This window comes from Pseudorca crassidens, chromosome 2, assembly GCF_039906515.1.
Source record: "Pseudorca crassidens isolate mPseCra1 chromosome 2, mPseCra1.hap1, whole genome shotgun sequence".
Taxonomy (NCBI): domain Eukaryota; kingdom Metazoa; phylum Chordata; class Mammalia; order Artiodactyla; family Delphinidae; genus Pseudorca; species Pseudorca crassidens.
The window spans coordinates 131,057,254-131,082,023 of record NC_090297.1 but is presented as its reverse complement, the minus strand read 5'-3'; the positions used below and the strand labels follow the sequence as shown (position 1 = coordinate 131,082,023).

General features: G+C 34.9%; 1 protein-coding gene and 1 non-coding gene across 11 annotated transcripts in view; both read left to right on the top strand.

Moving 5' to 3' along the window:
* Positions 1–24,770, top strand: part of COP1 (COP1 E3 ubiquitin ligase) — a 273,107-nt gene that overhangs the window by 165,586 nt on the left and 82,751 nt on the right. For 9 of the 10 annotated variants that reach the window (XM_067728722.1, XM_067728719.1, XM_067728725.1 and 6 more), the window contains one exon: positions 13,344–13,460. The exons of the other annotated variant lie outside the window; for it this stretch is intronic. In XM_067728722.1, coding sequence (XP_067584823.1) covers positions 13,344–13,460 — 117 coding nt within the window. The remainder of the gene's footprint in view (positions 1–13,343; positions 13,461–24,770) is intronic. 10 annotated transcript variants of the gene reach the window in all.
* Positions 7,826–7,908, top strand: LOC137220370 (small nucleolar SNORD12/SNORD106). Its single transcript, XR_010941668.1, has one exon. It is a non-coding gene; the product is annotated as a small nucleolar SNORD12/SNORD106 (small nucleolar RNA).

Here is a 24,770-nt window from a genome sequence, read left to right as displayed (position 1 = left end):
CTCAGAATGGATGAATGTTGCATGTGACTTTGAGAAGAATGTGTATCCCACTGTTGTTGGATAAAGTAATATGTAGATATCAATTATATTCAGTTGATTTATGGTTCTGTTGAGTTCAACTGTGTCCTTACTGATTTTCTGCTTGCTGTATCTGTCCATTTCTGATAGAAGGGTGTGACATTTTTTAGATTCTATATTAATCTGTGTATTTCTTCTTTTACTATACCACATTGTCTTGATTTGTAGCTTAAGTCTTGAAATCATTTAGTGTGAATCCTTCATCTTTGTTCTTGAAAATGATTTTAGCTCTTTACTTTCTCTGCTTTCCCATAAACAGTTTAGAATCAAGTTGCCAGTACCTACAGAAAATCCTGCTGGAATTTTGATTGAGATAGTATTGAATCTATAGATTAATATGGGATGAATTGATATCTTAATGCATTGAGACTTCCATTCCATGAACGTGGTTTATCTCTTCATATTTAGTCCTTTCTGGATTTCTCTTATCATAGTTTTATTGTTTTATAGTTTTTGAATGCAGATCTTGCACATTATTACAACTAAATAGTTTAATATTTGGTGCTATTGAAAATGGTATTTAAAATATTAATATCCATTCATTTTTTACTAGTTTATAGAAAAACAATTGATTTTTTAAATATAAATTACATTTCAACAACCTTGCTAAAGCACTCTTTACTTTTTTTTTTTTTACATCTTTATTGGAGTATAATTGCTTTACAATGGTGTGTTAGTTTCTGCTTTATAACAAAGTGAATCAGTTATACATATACATATGTTCCCATATCTCTTCCCTCTGCATCTCCCTCCCTCCCAACCCCCCTCTCCCACCCCTCTAGGTGGTCACAAAGCACCGAGCTGATCTCCCTGTGCTATGCGGCTGCTTCCCACTAGCTATCTATTTTACGTTTGGTAGCGTATATATGTCCATGCCACTCTCTCACTTTTGACTGCACTCTTTACTTTTAAGAGATTATGTGTGGCGATTCCTTGGGCCAATCATGTTGGCAAACAGAAACATTAATACCTTTTCATTTTCAACATGTGTGCCTTTCTCTTTTTCTTGCTTGCTTTATTGTACTTGCAGGAACTTCCAGAACAAGAGTGGTGACAGCAAATATCCTTGCCTTGTTCCTGATCTTATGCGGAAAGCTTATAGTCTTTCATCATCAATATGATGTTAGATTTAGGTTTTGCATTAGGCATTTTTTTGTGTCAAGTTAAGGAAGTTCTGTTCTAGTTTGCTGAGAATTTTTTATCATGAATGGATGTTGAATTTTGTCATGCTTTTTCTGTATCTATTGAGATGATTCTATTGTTTTTCAGTATCATGAACTATAATGATCTGTTTTTTTTAATTAATTAATTTTATTTTATTTATTTTGACTGTGTTGGGTCTTTGTTGCTGTGCGCGGGCTTTCTCTAGTTGCGGCAAAGGAGGGCTACTCTTCATTGCAGTGTGCAGGCTTTTCATTGCAGTGGCTTCTCTTGTTGCAGAGAACGGGCTCTAGGCACACGGGCTTCAGTAGCTGTGGCTCGTGGGCTCAGTAGTTATGGCTCGCAGGCTCTAGAGCGCAGGCTCAGTAGTTGTGGCGCACGGGCTTAGTTGCTCCGCTGCATGTGGGATCTTCCTGGACCAGAGCTCAAATCCGTTTCCCCTGTATTGGCAGGCAGATTCTTAACCACTGCGCCACCAGGGAAGCCCTGTAATGATCTGTTTTCAAATCTTGAGGTAGCCTTACATTTCCAGGAAAAACCTCATCTTGGTCATGATGTATTATCTGTCTTTTCTATATTGTTAGATTTGATTTGCTAATTTTTTGGGGGGGAATTTTTACATCTATGTTTATGAGGGTTATTTTTTCTATGCTTGTAATGTCTTTTTGTATCAGGATAATGCTGGCCTCCTAAAATGATTTTCCTTTTTCTGTGTGTGTACCCCTGGGTGGGGTGGGTGGAGGGAAGTGATTATTTAGAATTGTTACTGTTTTACTCTTAAATGTTTGGTAGAATTTGTTATTGAAGCTTTCTGTCCTGGAGTTTTCTTTGTTTGAAGGTTTTAACTAAGAACTTAATTTCTTCAGTAGATTTAGAACTGTTCAATTAATCTATTTCTTTTTGAGCGAGTTTTGATAGTTTGTATCTTTCAGGAATTGGTATTTTGTGTCCTTTCTTTTTTTATTATTTATGTACTTAGATCAATGTGATGTTAGGTTTATCAATCTTATTGATCTTTTCAAATATCTGATTTTATTGGGTTTTCTCTTTTCAGTTTCATTGATGTTTGTCCATTAATTTTTTCTTCTTGCTTTGGGTTTAATTTCTTCTTTTTCTAGGTTGTTACAGTTGAAGTTTATGTCATTGATTTGAGCATTTATCTTTTCTAATATAAATATTTTTTGTTATACATTTCCCTTTAAGCACTACTTTAGCTGATCCCACAGATTTTCATATAATGTGTTTTTCATTCAATTTAAGATTACATCTGTGACTTCCCCAGTGGTCCAGTGGTTAAGACTCCATGCTTCCACTGCAGGGGGCACAGGTTTGATCCTTGGTCAGAGAACCACATGCCACGCGGCACAGCCAAAAAATAAATAAATAAATAATATAAAAATAAATAAATAAAATTACATCTAATATCTCTTGTGATTGTCTTGCTTGGCTAAGAATTATTTTAAAATATTTTAACATTTTCCATCTTTTTAAAAAAATGTCAGAGCTCTTACTGTTATGGATTTATAGCTTAATTCTTTTAAAATTACAGAACATATTTTTATATAATTTTAATCCTTTTAAATTTGTTATGATTTGTGGCCCAGAATACAGTCTACCCTGGTAAATATTCCAAGTGCATCGAAAAAATCTATACTCTGCTGTTTGATGGAGTGTTCTATAAGTGTCAGATCAATCTTGTTGATAATATTTTTTTGGTTTTCTATTTCCCCCCTTTTTTGGTCTCCTTGTTTTATTAATTATGAAACAGGAGTGTTGAAATCTAGTTTTATTTCTCTTTTCAGTTATCTTGGGGAGGAGGGTGTTTTGCCTCATTTTGGGGGGAAGTTCCATTGTTAGGGTCAGGAACATTTAGAAATCTTATATTTTCTTGGTGAACTGACCCTTTTATCAGTATTTAGTGTCACTCTTCATCCCTATTGATATTCTTTCTTCTGAAACTGCTTTGTTAGATATTCATCAAACCAGTAATTTCATTCTTTTCTCCTTTGGGATTCCAACTGCATGAATGTTAGACCTTTTTATTTTGTCTTATAGGTCCCTGAGACTCTGTCCTTTTCTTGTCAATATTTTTTCCTTTCTTCAGATTGAGTAATTTGTCTTCTGTCTTCTCGTTCACTAACTTTTATGTGTCCATCTCCCTTTTGCTATGAATTTACCTCAGTGAATCTTTTATGTAAATTACTGTAATTGTTTTAAAATTTTCTATTTTGTTCTTTTTCACAGTTTCCATATCTCTCTGAATACATCTCTCTTTCCATTAATTTTAAACGTTTATTACTTTTACCCCATGGAACATAGTTACAATAGTTGCTTTAACATCTGTTTTATAGCATTGCTCTGTTGATTGCATCTTCCTTTGAAAATTCTTCACATTTTCTTGGATTTTTGTATGTTGAGTTATTTTGAGGTTTTATGTTAAGCATTTTGAATATTATTTTATACAACTCTGGGTACTGTGCAGATTTTCTGGAGAGTGCTTTGTTTTGTTTTTTTAAATCGGGTAACCAGTTGGTTTAGATTTTGACTGTGAGTTCTATCGTGCCTATGTGAGTGCTTGTTTTACTGTCAGGTCAGTTTTCAAAGCCTTTGCTGTGCTCCATTGGTTTGTCTGATGCATATGCCAGTCAGAGGTTAATCTGGAAATTAGTAGGTCTTTTCAAACGTAGTTCAATGCTCATAGCCTTTGCCATTCTACTTTGTGTCCATCTTGCACATAGAACTCAGAAGTAACTATAAGCCTTATGCTGTTCATACACAGAAGTATGGGATCTCCTTTTCCAGTGCTTTCTTTTTGAAGTTTCTCCTGCACACTCTTCATCCCCCAGAGTCTTTTTTACTGAGGGTTTCTCCAGAAAGTAGGGTTTTCTGTACAGAGGAGTTACTCCTTTTTGTGGCCGTGGAGATGGAGTTTCTCTTGGTGCATTAGCTTCCCATGCTGATGCAGCTCTGTGACTAAAGCCCTCCCTTGGGGAAGAGTTGAAAGAGAAAAAGGATGAAACAAAAGAAAAACAATGAAAATTACTCCCAAACCTCTGGCTTGCAAGAACCCCTTTTATTAGTCTTATGGCCAGATACACAGGGATTTTCCTTAGTTTTTGCTGATTGAGGTACTGACTTTGCCTCTCTGTGGGAGAATAGAGGGAGGAGCAAAACAGTATTCTCACCTCCATGTTGGTCACTTCCTAAGTCTTGAATTTCCTCCCCCGCATGACTGGTTTTCCTTATTATTCACATTCCTCAGAGAGTCACTTTCTGTTTTCTTGATAATTGTCCAGAGTAAACTCACAGTGAGAGAGACTGACAGATTACTCTGTCTTGGTTGGTACTAACATTCCCAAGTGCATTTAAGCCTTTCTCAGAAGTGTTACAGACATACCTCGTTTTATTGCACCTTGCTGATACTATGTTTATTACAAATTGAGGGTTTATGGTAACCCTGTATAGAGCAAGTCTATTGGCGCCATTTTTCAACAGCTTTTGCTCATTTCATGTCTCTCTGTCACATTTTGGTAATTCTCACAAAACTTCAAACTTATTCAGTGTTTTTGTATGTGTTATGGTGATCTGTTATCAGTGATCTTTGGTGTTTCTATTGTAATTGTTTTGGAGTGCCACACACTGCACCTATATAAGATGGCAAACTTAATCGATAAACGTAGTGTGTGTTCTGATTGCTCCACCCCTGTCCGTTTCTCTGTCTCTCTCCTTCTCCTCAGGCCTCCCTATTCTCTGAGACATAACAATGTTGAAATTAGGCCAGTTAATGACTCTCTGTTGGCCTCTAATTGTTCAAGTGAACAGAAGAGTTGCACATCTCACTTTATTATTTATTTATTTTTTATAAATCGAAGTATAGTTGATTTACAATGTTTGTGTTAATTTCTGCTGTGCAGCAAAGTGATTCAGTTATACATATATATACATTTTTTTCACATTCTTTTCCATTATGGTTTAACTATACTGAATATAGTCCTCTGTGCTCTACAGTAGGACCTTATTGTTTATCCATCCTATATATAATAGCTTACATATGCTAACCGCAACCTCCAACTCCATCCCTGTCCCATTCCCCTCCCCTTGGCAACCACCAATCTGTTCTCTAAGTCTGTGAGTCTGTTTCTGTTTCGTAGGTAAATTCATTTGTGTCATACTTTAGATTCCACATATAAGTGATGTCATATGGTATTTGTCTTTCTCTTTCTCACCTCGCTTAGTATGATGATCTCTAGGTCCATCCATGTTGCTGCAAATGGCATTATTTCATTCTTTTTTATGGCTGAGTAGTAATCCATTGTATGTATGTATGTATGTATGTATATATATATATATATACACACATATATATATATATATACCACATTTTCTTTATCCATTCCTCTGTTGATGGACATTTAGATTTTATCCATGTCTTGACTATTGTGAATACTGCTGCTTTGAACATAGGGGTGTATGTATCTTTTTGAATTATAGTTTCATCCAGATATATGCTCAGGAGTGGGATTGCTGGATCATATGGCAACTCTATATTTAGTTTTTTGAGGAACCTCCATACTGTTTTCCATAGTGTCTGCACCAACTTACATTTCCACCAAGAGTTTCCACCAACAGTTCCCTTTTCTCCACACCCTCTCCAGCATTTGTTATTTGTAGATTTTTTGATGATGGCCATTTGACCACTGTGAGGTGGTACTTCATTGTTGTTTTGATTTCTCTAATAATTAGTTATGATGTTGAGCATCTTTTCATGTGACACATCTAACTTTAAATCAAAAGCTAGAAATGATTAAGGTTAGTGAAGAAGACATGTTGAGAGTCAAGATAGGCTGAAAGCTAGGCCTCTTGCACCAAACACTTAGCCAAGTTGTGAATGCTAAGGAGAAGTTCTTGAAGGAAATTAAAAGTGTTATTCCAGTGAACACATGGATGATAAGAAAGTGGAATAGCCTTATTGCTGATATGAAGAAAGTTTTAGTGGTCTGGATAGAAGATCAAATATTCCCTTAAGCCAAAGCCTAATCCAGAGGAAGGCCCTAACTCTTCAATTCTATGAAGGCTGAGAGAGGTGTGGAAGTTGCAGAAGAAAAGTTTGAAGCTAGCAGAGGTTGGCTCATGTGGTTTAAGGAAAGAAACTGTCTTTACAACATAAAAGTGCACGGTGAAGCTGCAAGTGCTGATTAGAAGCTGTTGCATAACTGATTCACTTTGTTATAAAGCAGAAACTAACACACCATTGTAAAGCAATTATACTCCAATAAAGATGTTAAAATAAATAAATAAATAAAAAGCTGTTGCAAATTATCCAGAAGATATAGCTAAGATAATGAAGGTGGCTCCACTAAACAACATATTTTCAATGTAGATGAAACAGTATTATATTGAAAGAAGATGCCATCTAGGATTTCCATAACTAGAGAAGTCAGTGCCTGGTTTCAGAGCTTTAAAGGACAGGCCGACTCTTGTTGGGGCTAAAGCAGCTGGTAACTTGAAATTGAAGCCAGTGCTCATTTGCCATTTTGAAAATTGTAGGGCCCTTAAGAATTATGCTAAATCCACTCTGCCTGTGCTCCTTAAATGGAACAACAAAGCCTTCATGACAGCACATCTGATTACAACATGGTTTGCTGAATATTTTAATAAGCCCACTGTTGAGACCTCCTGCTCAGAAAAAAAGATTCCTTTCAAAATAGTACTGCTCATTGACAATGCTCCTGGTCATCCAAGACCTCTGATGGAGAGAGACAATGAGACTAATGTTGTTTTCATGCCTGCTAATACAACATCCATTCTACAGCCTATAGATCAAGGAGTAATTTCAACTTTCAAATCTTATTATTTAAGAAATACATTTTGTAAGGCTATATGTGCCATAGATAGTGATTCCTCTGATGAATCTGGGCAAAGTCAATTGAAAACAGAGAAATTGTTCATGAAAGGACGAGTTAATAGATGGGGCAGACTTCACTGCTGTCTTACTTTAAGAAGTTGCTGCAGCCACCCCAAGCCTTCAGCAACCACCATTCTGATCAGTCAGCAGCCATCAACTTAGAGGCAAAACAGTCTACCAGTAAAAAGACTCAGATGATGGTTGCCATTTTTTAGCAATAAAATATTTTTTAATTAAGGTGTGTAAATTTTTTTTTTTTTAGATATAACGCTACTGCACATTTAATAGACTGCAGTATAATATAAACATGGATTTTACATGTACTGGGAAAACAAACATTTTGTGACTCCCTTAATTACAGTACTTGCTTTATTGTGGTGGCCTGGAACAAAACCCTCTATACAGGAATGCCTGTATTTACTGTTTCTTAAATATATTTATCACTCCTTGACTGGTGATTTTACTTATAAAATATAGCCTTTATAATAATTTTATAGTAAGAATATTTTTTAAATTACTTTTAATGTATTTTACACAAAAATATTTAACATTTTTTATATTTGTTGTTTGATCAATTTTTAACCATTATTAACAATGGAAGTTATTTTTTCATTGCATAATTAAATACTTAGTCCTTACAAATGATATTTTTCTGATCTGTATATTTTAACAATAGTTTAATTCCTCATAAATGATGACTGAACTTTTTTCCCCGACAGATCAACCATGTTGATCTAACTTCTCTAAGCCAGTTATAAGATAAAAAGTTAAAAAATAAAAGTAAAAACAGTTTACTTCCAATTATATGTGCACATATTTGCATGTTAAAGAACTGTCAGTACCTAGCAAGGTAATCAGAAAAGAGTTTCATGTGCCATTTTATAAGTTCTTTTGGGAAAATGTATTTTCCTTTTAAAATACATAACCTAAGAGTCATCCAATAAATAATCTTGTTTTTGAAATAGAATAAGCACATTCTTTTTTTGTTTGTTTTTTGCGGTACGCGGGCCTCTCACCGTTGTGGCCTCTCCCGTTGCGGAGCACAGGCCCCGGACGCGCAGGCTCAGCGGCCATGGCTCATGGGCCCAGCCGCCCCGCGGCATGTGGGATCCTCCCAGACCGGGGCACGAACCCATCCCCTGCATCGGCAGGCGGACTCTCAACCACTGCGCCACCAGGGAAGCCCAGCACATTCTTTAAAGGTTTTTTCCCCTCCACATATGAGTTTTAAGAATTTAGGCTTTAGGACACCCTAAATTTAGCCTGATTTATTCCAAATTTTCATAGTTGTATATGTTAATGTAAAAGTGCTGAATTTGAAATCTTGGTAAATTTCAAAAATTAATTTTACTTAACTCATACTGAATGAAATGCTTCCACTTCTTATCATCAGAGGACTAAAAAATGAACTGCAACATAATAAACAAACAGCATTATGATAACAGTTACATTCCCATAAGTTATAACTCTACTAAGTATAATATCTCCTGGATCCAAAAGAAATTAAAAGGCTTGTGTTGGCCAGCATCCCAGATGGACCCCAGTGATCTTTGGTTTCTATTATTCCCACACTTGTTTAGTTCCCCTGCTTCCCCATTGCTCCAGTCTGCATGATAGCAGAATACTGTAGAAATGAAGGTATGTCCCTTCTGAAATTAGTTTATCTGTCTTCATTATTCTCTTTCCATTCACTTGGTTTGGGAGAAGCTAGCTGTATCATAAGCCCAAATGGTGGGGAACCGAATCCTCATGCCAAGAGCTGTGTTGAGTGAACTTTGAAACGAATTCTTCAGCTCAGCTTTACTGTGACCTCTGAGCCTTGACACGGGGAGCCAAAAGCACCCAGCCAAGCTGCTTGGAGATTCCTGATTCTCAGAAACTATGTGACATAGTAAATTTTGTTGTTTTAAGTTGCTAAGTTTTGGGGCAATTTGCTGTGCAACACTAGCTAACTAATGTGACAAGGCCTGTTTTCTCTCTGATGAAGTTTAAAAGAAAAACTTACGTTTGATAATTAGCATTGTCAAAGTACACATCTTTGTGTTTAATCTTTTACACTTTTTTAGGCTTATCAGATAGTATAGATGTTTATGATAGTTTTGGGTGAAGCAGCATTCTCCCTTTTAATTCATTCTGTTTTCTGTAGGATCTAGACAGTAGTTCAGAAGTGGGTTCAGTAGTACCAGATATGAATCATACTCATACTTGCACATTCTCACTAAGGACAGGCTTTCTTATTGTGTCAAACTCCTGGGCCTGTTTCCTTTATCTTTTACAATGAATTCTTTCTTAGGAAGCTTTGTGCAAATAGATATACAGTAGACCCAGTCTGAAAAGCTCAGAAACATAAATCCTGCACATTGAAATTGGTACTGACATTATTATAGATATGTAATGTGTTCTGTTTTTGGAAAAAATAATTTTGAACAAAAGAACTTAGGGAGTGTTTAACCCAGACTTTAAAGATTTGTAGATGATAAACCTCACCAATCCTCTAGGGTAGTTGGATTTTTTTAAATTCAGGACTTTTTAATGGGACTTAAGATTCAGGTGATACTCAAAAAACCAGAAAAATAAAAAAACAAAAATTTTTCTTTACCTATTAACATTAATCAAACTTGTAATAAAACACTTAGTTATAAGTAAAAAATTCATTTCCTAAAGGGAGCTAGATAGTACTCAGAACAAGTTTTTTTTTTTTTTAGTCTCCTACATTTTGACATGATTTTCCTAGGAGTCACTATTTTGATTTTTTTCTGAGTGTCACAGGAGACTAAATAAGGGCAGTGTGTTTTGTTTGATTTAATTGCTTTAGCTCTTCACCTTGAGGATATTTTCTTTTAAATTCGCCTTTGTTTTTTCTTGCCAAAAGGAATTTTCACAATAAATGTTGAGACTGTAATTTTGTAGTTAAAAGAAATTCTTACTATCAGACTTTTACGGAGAAAGGAACCATAGTTCCTTATTGTGAAGAACATCTCATTTATATTTGTCTTAGACATTTTTTTTTTTTTTTGGCCACACCACGCAGCTTGCAGATCTTAGTTCCTCTTAACAGGGATCAAACCCAGGCCCCTGGAGGTGAGAGCGCCAAGTCCTAACCACTGGGCCGCCAGGGAATTCCCAGTCTTAGACATTTTCTTCCGGTACTTTTATTGATTTCTTTCTCCAAAAGATTATACTATTTTACCTTTTGACCTATGATGTTATCTTAGGATATTAAGTTGATTTTAATGTTATTTCATCATATCTGTTATATTAGTTCCCTAGGGCTGCCATAGCAGCGTACCACTACATGCCTGGCTCCTACAATAGAAATTTATTCTCTCACAGTACTACAGGCTTAGAAGCCCGGAGTAAGGTATTGGCAGGGCCATTCTCCCTCTGAAGACTCTAGGGAAGAATCCGTCCTTGCTGCCTTCCCAGCTTCTGGTGGTTACGTAGCAGTCCTTGCATTCTTTTACTTGTAGCTGCATCCAACTTCTGCCTCTCTCTACACATTGCCTTCTTCACTCTTTGCCTCTGTAGCCAAGTCTCCCTCGCCTTATAAAGGTATCAGTCATTGGATTTAGGGCCCATCCTATTCCAGTATGACCTCATCTTAACTTGATTACATCTGTAAAGACCCTATTTCAAAATAAGTTGACACTCATAGGTACCTAGTGTTAGGACTTCAACGTATCTTTTTGTGGAGAACAATTTAATCCACAATACCTGTTCTCTTTAATAACTAATAACTTAATAACAGTATTATATTCCTTGTGCATTTTTCTTTTCTATGCTTTATATATTCAGTGTATCTTTATAGTATTTTAAACCTTAGGTATCCTTACAGTTCAGACAGTTATATTAGATTCTAATATCTTATGTGTTGAAAATTATAACCATGGTGGTTACCATTATGTCTTATTTTTAAAATGTAAATGATTACTCCATTGAGAAAATTACTTTGAAATAAAAAAGAAGACCTCACTTCTAAGTTAGCTGTTGTTCTGTTAGTTCTGGTTCATTTTTATGACTGCTCATATTTAATAGTCATGAAACACTGATATATAATCCTTGTTTTTAAAGGTTCTTAGTGATTAGTAGTGAGGTTATGGGATTAGTAGGTGCTTCATAAATATTTGTTGTGGATTAACTTTGGCTTGCCACACTGTTAGAGTACAGTCCTACCACTTGATATTCTAATCTGTAAGTACTATTTGACATGCAGACTTTTAATTACAGCTAGCCATCTCATCTCAGAATTGTGTATCTTAATTGCCTGAACAATTGTATGTTGACTGAAATAGCACGATTCCTATTGGAAAATAACATGAAACAAATCAAACATTTCTATTTAAAACTGTTATTTTTTTATTTTAGTAATGAGTATCTTATGTTTCTCTGGGAAGGCTAATAGATTCATCAGGTATTTTCTTTGGTTTTTTTTTTTGCGGTACGCGGGCCTCTCACTGTTGTGGCCTCTCCCGTTGCGGAGCACAGGCCCCTGACGCGCAGGCTCAGCGGCCATGGCTCATGGGCCCAGCCGCTCCGCGGCATGTGGAATCCTGCCGGACCAGGGCACAAACCCGTGTCCCCTGCGTCGGCAGGCAGACTCTCAACCACTGCGCCACCAGGGAAGCCCAATTCATCAGGTTTTAAATAATTTTTTTTAATGATTAATTTTTATTCAGAGGTTTCACATATTTAAAGAAATTTTCTATTCTTGTGAAATTCTATTCATAGAAGATAAATGATCCTGTTCACACAGAGGAAGTCTCTATTCTTATGAAATAACATTCATAGAAGTGGTAGTTGTTGGAACCATTTTTATGTTTTTCACTCCTATTTAAAGATCACTGTATTAATAATCCTAAAAAGATTCTAAAATTTTATTATGCCTCCAGCTCTATATTTTGGTTTTCAACTCTGCTTTACACATTAGAATCACTCAGAAAGCTTTTTTTAAAATATTTATTTATTTATTTTTGGCTGCGTTGGGTCTTCATTGCAGTATGCAGGCTTCTCATTGCGTTGGCTTCTCTTGTTGTGGAGCACAGGCTCTAGGTGCGCGGGCTTCAGTAGTTGTGGCACATGGGCTCAGTAGTTGTGGCACACAGGCTTAGTTGCTCTGAGGCATGTGAGATCTTCCTGGACCAGGGCTTGAACCCGTGTCCCCTGCACTGGCAGGTGGATTCTTAACCATTGCGCTACCAGGGAAGCCCCCGGAGAGCTTTTTAAAAAACCACCAATACCTGGACCCCATCTGGGCACTGTCCTGATGAGACATTGGGACCCATAGAATGATGGGTTAGGAAGGCTTTTGTTGTTGTTGTTGTTGTTAATGTTTGTTATTAATCCTAATGTGCAACCAGGATCGTAACCTGTATCTTGAAAGTCTATTTGTATTCTAGTGTCTACTAAGACATTTTTGTTTAAAAATGATATGGTTGCTCTGGTAACTCACAAGATAACATCTCACTTTTATACTTCTGTTTTCAGATCTGACCTGCTCTGATCAGTCAGCTTTTCACTCCCTAATCCTTACAAATCTCAATATGTACCATTGGAATGGACTAAATATCAAATATTAAAGCAAAATTTTAAAGTTCAGCTAAGCAATTCTGTCATCTGTTACTTTAGACGTACTAAATCATACAACTAAGTTCCCATGTAAAATTTTAAAATCATGGAATTCTTAATTGAAAGATGAAATAAGAACTGCTCCCAGGTACTTTAAAAGATATTTGTGTTTATATCATATATACAATCTGATATATATCGTACATGTGAAAATGTGTGTGTATGTGTGTATGTGAGGTTCTCAAAAGTGTAATAGGTTGGACGATAAACCATGTAGTTGCCTTACTCATACACACACACACACACACACACACACACACACACACACACTATTTAAAGAATACTAAGGCAAATACACATGTATTTCAGATTGCTTTGTTTTAACCTGTCTTTTATGCCTTAGTTATGAGATATATTGATTATGTAATATTTTCTGACTTTGAAACTAAGTTCTGTTGGTTTAAATATACTGTTCTATTATTCGTTCATTCAGGTTAAACATTTTTGATCCTAGTAAACCAAAATGCTTAGATTAGCATGAAAATACAACTGTAGCAATAAGCAGACTTTCTCAGTTACAGAAGCACTGGCCTATGTATTGTTTATTTTCATTTTTATTGTTCCTTACTCTTAGTGAAGCTATGGTCTACCAACCTAGACAACTCGGTGGCAAGCATTGAGGCGAAGGCTAACGTGTGCTGTGTTAAATTCAGCCCCTCTTCTAGATACCATCTGGCTTTCGGCTGTGCAGGTAAGAAATGAAAGATTTGTCTTCTTTTGTTGTTGGTTTTCATGACTAAGATAAAAGAACGTTTTAAAATGAATAACTTTCTTTGTAGGTTTAAACTTTGTTTTCATTATTATACTCTAAATTAGAACTATGTGGTATGCCATTTTTACTCATTAATTGCTGTGCCTTAATTTCAGTGTTCTGTCTCCCATGTCTAATACATAGAGATGGGTTTGTTGATTATTTTTGTTGCTGTTCCTCTGAGTCTTTGCATGCATGAATAATGCTTATTTGTTTACAAACTTAGGTCATAATGATGTTTAAACAATGAAGCTGTATTGTTTAGACACAGGAAACCTTTTTTTTTTTAATTAAAGGAAACCTAATAATTCCTTCAATTTGTCTTACCATCATAATTACTGATAGGGCTTTCTTTCATTCTCAAAAGTGTTATGGGTTGGAAGATAAATTATATGGTCACTTTTACTCATAATTCCTTTGTCTTCTATATCTGAATTCCTACCTTGAATGTTTACTAAAGCAGTAAACAACTGTAATTTAACTTTAGCATTGTTAAATCTCCTTGATTCTTGATTCCTTTTTTTATTGATAATCTTGAGTAAAAAAAAAAAAAGATAATCTAGCACCATATCATGAACACAATATTACCTTGTAAAAAGGTAAATTTAAATCTTAATCTGTCATAACATCTTTTCCTTATTCCAACTTACTATTTATTTCACTTGCATACTGGCATAATTTCATAATTAAATTCCAGGAGGGTATGGATGAACATGTATATGTGGGTAGAATTCTCTTTTCATTAGCAGATAGATTTTTTTTTCCCCCTCACATGCTGCTCTTTTCCATTGGGACCTACTATTCCCTTATTTAAATCCCTGTTTTGTCTCTGACTAGAAATGTTACTTTGGGCAAATTGATTAACTTCTCTCCGCAAGTTCCTTATCTTTAAAATAGAGATAGCCTTTTGGGTCTCTTACGACGATTATGAAAGGAAGATGCTGTCTGTAAAGCTCTTCGAAAATGATGCTCAATAATTACTTAGTTATTATTATTAATTAATATTTTATCAGTGATTTAATTAGAGTAGCTTTTTGAGTTTTTAATATTATAAACATACTCACCAATGGCCATCAATTTTTTTTTTTGGTTACGAGTTTTTATTTCTTTTTTAACATCTTTATTGGAGTATAATTGCTTTACAATGGTGTGTTAGTTTCTGCTTTATAACAGAGTGAATCAGCTATATGTATACATATATCCCCATATCTCCTCCCTCTTGCATCTCCCTCCCACCCTCCCTATCGCACCCCTCTAGGTGGTCACAGAGCACTGAGCTGATCTCCCTGTGCTATGAGGCTGCCTCCCACTAGCTATCTGTTTTACATTTGGTAGTGTATATAAGTCCATGCCACTCTCTCACTTCATCCGGGCTTACCCTTCCCCCTCCCCGTCCATGTCCTCAAGTCCATTCTCTACGTCTGCATCTTTATTCCTCTCCTGCTCCTAGGTTCTTCATAACCTTCTTTTTTTTTTTTTTTCTTTTTAAGATTCCATATATATGTGTTAGCATATGGTACTGTTTTTCTCTTTCTGACTTACTTCACTCTGTATGACACACTCTAGGTCCATCCACCTCACGACAAATGACTCAGTTTCGTTTCTTCTTATGACTGAGTAATATTCCATTGTATCTATGTGCCACATCTTCTTTATCCATTCATCTGTCAATGGACACTTAGGTTGCTTCCATGTCCTGGCTATTGTAAATAGAGCTGCAATGAACACTGTGGTACATGACTCTTTTTGAATTATGGTTTTCTCAGGGTATATTCCCAGTAGTGGGATTGCTGGGTTGTATAGTAGTTCTATTTGTAGTTTTTTAAGGAACCTCCATACTGTTCTGCATAGTGGCTGTATCAATTTACATTCCCACCAACAGTGCAAGAGGGTTCCCTTTTCTCCACACGCTCTCCAGCCTTTATTGTTTGTGGATTTTTTGATGATGGCCATTCTGACTTTTGTGAGGTGCTACCTCATCAGAGTTTTGATTTGCATTTCTCTAATGGTTAGTGATGTTGAGCGTCCTTTCAAGTGTTTGTTGGCAATCTGTATATCTTCTTTGGAGAAATGTCTGTTTAGGTCTTCTGCCCATCTTTGGATTGGGTTGTTTGTTTTTATGATATTGAGCTGCAGGAGCCGCTTCTAAATTTTGGAGATTAGTCCTTTGTCAGTTGCTTCATTTGCATCTATTTTCTCCCATTCTGAAAGTTGTCTTTTCATCTTGTTTAGTTATTCCTTTGCTGTGCAAAAGCTTTTAAGTTTCATTAGGTCCCATTTGTTTATTTTTGTTTTTATTTTCATTTCTCTAGGAGGTGGGTCAAAAAGGATCTTGCTGTGATTTATGTCATAGAGTGTTCTGCCTATGTTTTCCTCTAAGAGATTATAGTGTCTAGCCTTACATTTAGGTCTTTAATCCATTTTGACTTTATTTTTGTGTATGGTGTTAGGGAGTGTTCTAATTTCATTCTTTTACATGTAGCTGTCCAGTTTTCCCAGCACCACTTATTGAAGAGTCTGTATCTTCTCCATTGTATATTCTTCCCTCCTTTATCAAAGATACGGTGACCATATGTGTGTGGGTTTATCTCTGGGCTTTCTATCCTATTCTGTTGATCTATATTCCAGGTTTTGTGCCAGTACCATACTGTCTTTTTTTTTTTTTTTTTTAAGGAATTCCTTTATTTTTATTATTTATTTATTTATTTTTGCTTTGTTGGGTCTTCGTTTCTGTGCGAGGGCTTTCTCTAGTTGCGGCAAGCAGGAGCCACTCTTCATCCATTTATTGAAGAGACTGTTTTTTCACCACTGTATATCCTTGCCTCGTTTGTCATAGATTAGTTGACCATAGGTTTGTGGGTTTATCTCGAGGCTGTCTATCCTGTTCCATTGATCTTTATTTCTGTTTTTGTGCCAGAACGATATTGTCTTGGTTACTGTAGCATGTAGTATAGTCTGAAGTCAGGGAGCCTGATTCCTCCAGCTCTCTTTTTTTCCCACAAGATTGCTTTGGCTATTCAGGGTCTTTTGTGCCTGCATACAAATTTTAAGATTATTTGTTCTAGTTCTGTAAAAAATGCCTTTGGTAATTTGACAGGGATTGCATTGAATCTGTAGATTGTTTTGGTAGTATAGTCGTTTTCACAATGTTGATTCTTCCAATCCAAAAACATGGTATATCTCCTCATCTTTTTGTGTTTTTAATTTCTTTCATCAGTGTCTTATAGTTTTCTGCATACAGGTCTTTTGTCTCCTTAGGTAGGTTTATTTCTAGATATTTTATTCTTTTTGTTGCAATGGTAAATGGGAGTGTTTTCTTGATTTCACTTTCAGATTTTTCATCATTAGTGTATAGGAATGCCCGAGATTTCTGTGCATTAATTTTGTATCCTGCTACTTTACCAAATTCATTGATTAGCTCTAGTAGTTTTCTGGTGGCATCTTTAGGATCCTCTATGTATAGTATCATGTCACCTGCAAATAGGGACAGCTTTACTTCTTCTTTTCTGATTTGGATTCCTTTTATTTCCTTTTCTTCTCTGATTGCTGTGGCTTGAACTTCCAAAACTATGTTGAATAATAGTGGTAAGAGTGGACATCCTTGTCTTCTTCCTTATCTTAGAGGAAATGCTTTCAGTTTTTCTCCACTGAGAATGATGTTTGCTGTGGGTTTGTCGTATATGGCCTTCATTATGTTGAGGTAGGTTCCGTCTGTGCCCACTTTCTGGAGAGTTTTTATCATAAATGGGTGTTGAATTTTGTCAGAAGCTTTTTCTGCATCTATTGTGGTGATCATTTGGTTTTTCTTCTTCAGTTTGTTAGTATGGTGTATCACATTGATTGATTTGCATATATTGAAGAATCCTTGCATCTCTGGGATATATCCCACTTGATCATGGTGTATGATCCTTTTAATGTGTTGTTGGATTCTGTTAGCTAGTTATTTGTTGAGGAATTTTGCATGTATATTCATGAGTGATATTGTTCTGTAAATTTCTTTTTTGGTAGTATCTTTGTCTAGTTTTGGTAGCAGGGTGATGGTGGCCTCCTATAATGAGTTTGGGAGTGTTCCTTCCTCTGCAGTTTTTTGGAAGAGTTTGAGAAGGATGGGTGTTAACTCTTCTCTAAATGTTTGATAGAATTCACCTGTGAAACCATGTGGTCGTGGACTTTTGTTTGTTGGAAGGTTTTTAATCACAGTTTCAACTTCATTACTTGTGATTGGTCTGTTCATATTTTCTGTTTTTTCCTCGTTCAGTCTTGGAAGGCTATGCCTTTCTAAGAATTTGTCCATTTCTTCCAGGTTGTCCATTTTATTGGCATAGAGTTGCTTGTAGTGGTCTCTTAGGATGCTTTGTATTTCTTCGGTGTCTGTTGTAACTTCTCCTCTTTCATTTCTAATTTTATTGATTTGAGTCCTCTCTCTCTTTTTCTGGATGAGTCTGGCTAATGGTTTATCAATTTTGTTAATCTTCTCAAAGAACCAACTTTTAGTTTTATTGATGTTTGTTATTGCATTCTTTGTTTCTATTTCATTTATTTTTGTTCTGATTTTTATGATTTCTTTCCTTCTGCTAACTTTGGGTTTTGTTTGTTCTTTCTTTAGTTGCTTTAGGTGTAAGGTTAGGTTGTTTATTTGAGATTTTTCTTGTTTCTTGAGGTAGGATTGTATTGCTATAAACTTCCCTCTTAGAACTGCTTTTGCTGCATCCCATAGGTTTTGGATAGTCGTGTTTTCATTTTCATTTGTCTCTAGGTGTTTTTTGATTTGCTCTTTGATTTCTTCATTGATCTCTTTGTTATTTAATAATGTATTGTTCAGCCTCCGTGTGTTTGTGTTTTTTACGTTTTTTTCCCTGTAATTGATTTCTAATCTCATAGCGTTGTGATCAGAAAAGATGCTTGATATGATTTCAATTTTCTTAGATTTACTGAGGCTTGAATTGTGACCCAAGGTATGATCTATCCTGGAGATTGTTCCATGCGCACTTGAGAAGAAAGTGTAATCTGCTGTTTTTGGATGGAATGTCCTATAAATATCAATTAAATCTATCAGGTCTGTTGTGTCATTTAAAGCTTGTGTTTTCTTATTAATTTTCTGTTTGTTTGATCTGTCATTTGGTGTAAGTGAGGTGTTAAAATTCCCCACTATTATTGTGTCACTGTCGATTTCCTCTTTTATAGCTGTAAGCAGTTGCCTTATATTGAGGTGCTCCTATGTTGGGTGCATATATATCTATATTTGTTATATCTTCTTCTTGGGTTGATCCCTTGATCATTATGTAGTGTCCTTCCTTGTCTCTTGTAATAGTCTTTATTTTAAAGTCTATTTTGTCTGATATGAGAATTGCTACTGCAGCTTTCTTTCTTTTTTTTTTTTTTTAGAAGATGTTGGGGGTGGAAGTTTATTAATTAATTTATTTTTGCTGTGTTGGGTCTTCGTTTCTGTGTGAGGGCTTTCTCTAGTTGTGGCAAGCGGGAGCCACTCTTCATCACTGTGCACAGGCCTCTCACTATCGCGGCCTCTCTTGTTGTGGAGCACAGGCTCCAGATGCACAGGCTCAGTAGTTGTGGCTCACGGGCCTAGTTGCCCTGCGGCATGTGGCATCCTCCCAGACCAGGTCTCGAACCCGTGTCCCCTGCATTAGCAGGCAGATTCTCAACCACTGCACCACCAGGGAATCCCTCCAGCTTTCTTTTGATTTCCTTTTGCATGGAATATCTTTTTCCATCCCCTCACTTTCAGTCTGTGTGTGGTGTGTCCCTAGGTCTGAAGTGGGTCTCTTGTAGACAACATATATACGGTCTTGTTTTTGTATCCATTCAGCAGAGCAAGTTTTTTGACCTAACGGTAAAGGTGTTTATTAATTGTCTTGTTAGCTGATTACTACATGATGTTTTCTTATTGAGTAGAAAAAGGTAGAAAAACCATTTCTTTCCAATTCATCTTCTCTAAAGCCAGTTTGAGAGAACATTGTAAGACTAAAATAAATAGAACTACTAACCATCTGTGGTTTTAATAGAATGGTAGAGTTGCTTGCTTACTAACTTGAAGCATTTTGCAAGTTTTAAAACTGTAATTAGTATAACAGATAGGAAATGTGGGTACTCCTAAGTTATATTCTTTAAAGTAATAATAGTTGTGTTTTTCCCCCCAGAAATTAGTGATATAAATCAAAGGTAAGATTCATATTATTCTGATTCAAGATTGATATTTATACTAATAACATATTCACTGGGAAGGAATAATGTTTCTAGAACAAACAAACAGGAATTCTGAAATATTCTATTTAAACTGTGTTCTCAACAAACATTTTCAGTTTTGGTTGCTGTAAACTCTTTGTTACTGTCAGCAAACTAAACAGTTCATACACATAAACATATACCATTTGTTTTCCCATTTTCAATACTTCCTAGTTTTTGCAATTGATATGTGATAACTCTTAGTCTTCAAAAGGAAAAAATAACCTTTTTGGTTGGTTTGGTTTTGTTGATTAATTAATTTTTAAGTACTGATATTACTTTCCTGACTCTCAAACTTGCAGTGGTTTCTTATTGTTTAAAGAATAAATACAGAGTCCTTTGCTTCCTGTTCTAGGCACTCCATGATTGCCTTCAGTGTTCCTTATACTTGACTTATGTTGTTTATTCTTTGAAAATTTTCACTGAGAAGAATTTTTATAAAGCTTCATCTTTCATAAAGATTTCTTGATTCTCAGTAAAGTTGAGACTACGTATCTTACATATGTATCTTCTACTTTAAAAAATGTATGTAATCATTTAAAAATTGTTTATATTTAATTATACAAGTAGTACAAGGTTAAATCCTCATTCTCAACTTTGATATGTTACAGATAAAGCTTAAGTTCCCCTTGATCACACATTATTAAATTGTCTCTTCAGAGGTACTTCTTAAAATACTTTTACCAGTGTCTTTCCATAGATAGGGAGCTTTTTTTGTGGAGATGACCAATAAGTATTTTTCTTTTTTAGAATATTTGTTGTTTTTTAAAAATCAAGATGGATTCTAAAAGATGAACATGTACATTATGTAAAATACACATAGTTTTAGGTTATCTTTAGATCTCTGATGTGAATTTTTGGACTACCTTCTGCTCTTCCATGCCTTCCTCCTATATCTGTCCCCAAAATATAATTCATCCCTTTCAACTTAAGAACCTGGTGTTTAGTTTAGTTTCATTTTATAGAGCTAACATGGAGAAACTTGATAGATATGTAAGTGCTCAGGATATCTTAAACATTTTTTCTGTCTTCTTTATTTAATGGGAAATATTTTAGGTTTGTTAGGTTCATAAATCTGCCTTGTTTTTTATTTTATATAGTGGTTGCCAGTGGGGATGTCTTTTCCTTCACATTTAAATAAATTAAATGTCTGAATATTTATTTAATAAATCTTAATTAGCATCAGAGCATTCATGAACATGTGTTTCAGTTACCTATACTACATCAAGGACATTTTGTTTTCAAGTTTCTAAGTAATCTGTGTGAATGCAAATGGAGGTGGCATGCATAACGCCAATATTCAAGAAACAAACTATTCTATTATTTTGTTGTAAAATCTACTTTTGATAGTCTAGAATTTAAGAACAACTTTGAGGCACCTAGTAAATTTTTCACCTGTTTATGTCTGTCTTGCCTTCCAGGCTGTAGGTGTCGTTTAGCTAGATCTTTTTAAAAAATGTGCTTCACAGGAAATTTTATATTCATATTAAATGCAGAGATATTTTAAAGTCAGGCATTTATTATTCAGTTGTTACTAATATGATAGACATGATCATTCATTTTTTGAAACTAATATTGAGCAGTCACTACAAACACGGGAAAGTACGAAATACATGATACGCTTTCTAGAAAGATCATTAAAATAATAGAAGCAAAGCACAAAATTCAAATTATTACTGGGGTCGGGGGGGAGGAGTAGAATATTTGGCTAATCCTAAAGGAAATGAGAATGGAAAGGGGGAGAAGCATAGAATATTTGGGATAGCTAAAAAACAGAAAATAAGCTGATAGAAATTCAGATGTATCTAATTATTGTAAATGGAAATGACTTAACAGCTGCAAGTTAAAGGTGCAGATTAACAGACTAGTTAAAATGTTCAAAATGCAATAATATACTCTTTACAAGAGACACATTTAAAACAAAGATAAGGAAAGATAAATGAAAACAGTTTTATTTTGGCCCAGGAATAGATAGACTAGTGGAACAGAACCAAAAATAGACTTACAAATGCATGGATGTTTGATACCTGGCAAAGATCATATTGCATAGGAGTTTGGAAAATATGGAATTTTCATAGTTGGACAATTGGTGTGGGAAAATGATGTTGTAATTCATGCGCCATACAATACACAGTCGATTCCAGGTCACCACACAACCTAGATGTGAATAGCAAAATATAAAGTATTTAGAAAATGAGTTAAGAGAGAATATCTTCATGATCTTGTAATAGGGACGGCTTTAAGATACAAAAAGTATAAGCCATAAATAAAAGGTAGATAAATTTGGCTACAGTAAAATTAAAAACTTCTATTTACCAAATAATACCTGGAAAATAATTTCTTAAAAAGTCATTAATTGGGAGAAAATATGTAGAACACATATAAATGACAGAATTCTTCATATCTATATTACATGAAGAACTCTTTCAAATAAATAAGGAAATGATAAATACATCCTACATCTTTGCTCTTCAAAGCGTATTCTGCACAGCATCAGCATCACCTAGGAGCTTGTAAGAAATGCAAATTCTAACACCCTGACCAAGACCTACTGAATCAGAATTTCTGAAGGTGGACCCCAGGAACCTGTTTTTTAACAGGCTCCCCAGGTAATTCTAAAGTTTGAGAAACCTTGCCCTAGAGAAACATGTATTTAAATAATGTATGTAGTTGCATATTCACACTGTAGAACATTCAACAGTGAAAATGAATGAACTGCAGCTCCATGAACTGATGTGGATGAGTAACAAGCATAATAAATGTTGAATGAAAGTCACAGAAAAATGCACAGTACAATTCTATTCATGAGCATGTAAAACAAACTACAGTGTTTAGGAATATGTACATTGACCATAGGAATATGTGGTCAAACCACTAAAAAAAAAAAAAAGGAAATAATTGTTCTAACTTCAAATATAGCAGTTACCTCTCAGAAGGAGGAAAAAAAAATGTGATGGACAGGAGGCTTTAATATTGTAGTTGTAATCACTGTAGTAGTTACAAAGATGTTGAAACTTTTCACATGTTTATAAACTGTCTATATGCAGGCTACTTTCCAAATCAGAAAGAAATTTTTTTAAAAAGATGGAAAAGATGTAGACTAATTTAAACAAATGCTAAAAATTTAGCATATAGAAAATTCATAAAATATATCATTAAATACTTTTAAGATATTACAACAGAAACTTCTTATAATTGAGCTTTTGGCAGTTATAAGTGAAAATGGTTTAAGTGAATAAAAATACATGGTAGTCTTTCGTTTTTTTTTTTAATAAAAGATTGAGACTTCATCAATTTTTGTTGTTTCTCTTCCCAGTAAGCCACTAACACTTCAGTTTCAGCTACATCATTTATGTTCCTTTCTGCAAGCACCTACAGACAGCTAGGATGGGTTATGTTTAAGGGAATTTTTAGAATAAGCTTAATGCCAGAATAGATAAGATTATCATTGTTTATTCAGATATTCACTCAATAAGAGAAGGTTTTTACATCCTGATATACGTGATTTACTTAAAGCGTTCCAGAAAATGTATTTTTCCTCATAGAGGTTTTAAAAAATTGACTTCTAAATGTGGCTTACTGTTTTAGATCATTGTAAATCTGTCATATGAAATACTTTAAATATTTTTGAAAAACCTATGTTAAAAAATTGAAATCATTTTTTCTGAATTTAAATATTTATTTGGTGTTTTCACATTTTGTTTGCAAGGTTAGTTTTTTTTTAATATATTGATACTTAACACAGTAGTAGAGTGATGAATCATGTAATTTATAGATTATTTCTTTAGTGGGAGAATTAGAATGAGGATTGGAGAATAGGCTATATTATAAAGGGCTGCTCCAGAAAATATAAAATTTAGGTACTCGTGTCTGAGTTAGATATCACTAGACAGAGACCATGGTTAAAAATATTATCTTAAAGGGCTTAATTGAATTAAATAAAATGTGACTATTCTTTATCCCCCTAGAGATCTTAGTTTAAAATAGAACATATAGATTGCATGTGAGTATTACAAACCAAAAGCTCGAAATCCTATCTAAGCTAGCTTTCTTTCTGTTTAGTGATAATCATTTCATCTTTCTGTGACCGTCTAAGGTGAAAATTCAGTGCTTGCACCTCTTAGTAAAGAGTCACTTCTTCCTCTAGTGGTTCTGAATTCATCTTAAGCTATATAAACTGTGTTTTAGACTCTACAAATTTTACTTTAACAACAGAGCCAAGAGCCAATTTAATTGGTCTCTATTAATCAATATTAAGCTATTATAAGATGCTGAAAGATTTGTTTCAGATTTTAATATTTATATTAAATTGCATTTTTGGTTTCAGTTCTTTATCCTTCTCTGTATTTATGTACTTTGACACTAAACAGTGCTTTCCCACTGTGGGAAACAACTCCACCCTGACTCTGGACTTGGCCATGTGACTTGCTTTGGCCCAAGTGATGGTTAGGTGTGAAATTGACCAGAAGTTTGAAATATGCTTTCACAGTTGGGCTTGCTTACTCTTCCCCCTCTGCCATCACCATGAAGAGAACATACTCAAGCTAGCTACTGGTCCCAGGGGGAGGAAGAAAGCCACTTGGGGTGGTACTGACTTGCCCCAGCCAAATCATCCAACCTCCAGACAAATAAGCTCTACTAAAATCAGCCAACCCTAAGCTGTCCCTCAGATCTGTGAAAATAAATGACTGTTCTAAGCTACTAAAATTTAGAATAGTTTGTTACACAGCAATTTTGTGGCAATGGCTAATTAGTACACTGTTCTGGGAAATTTTATGATATTGAATGAATAAAGGCTATTTCTCTACATAATTATCAAGGCTCTAATCATCTTCTGTTTATAAAAAATCATCACTTATAGAGTATCAGTGTACTTTAGCCAACTATATCACATTCACTGGATTCCACTTGTCTGAAAGCACAGGAAAAAAAATCTATGTAAAAATACTCTGCTACCTTTAGGCACATGCTTTATAAAATCTTCACATATAGAAGTACATGCTTAAA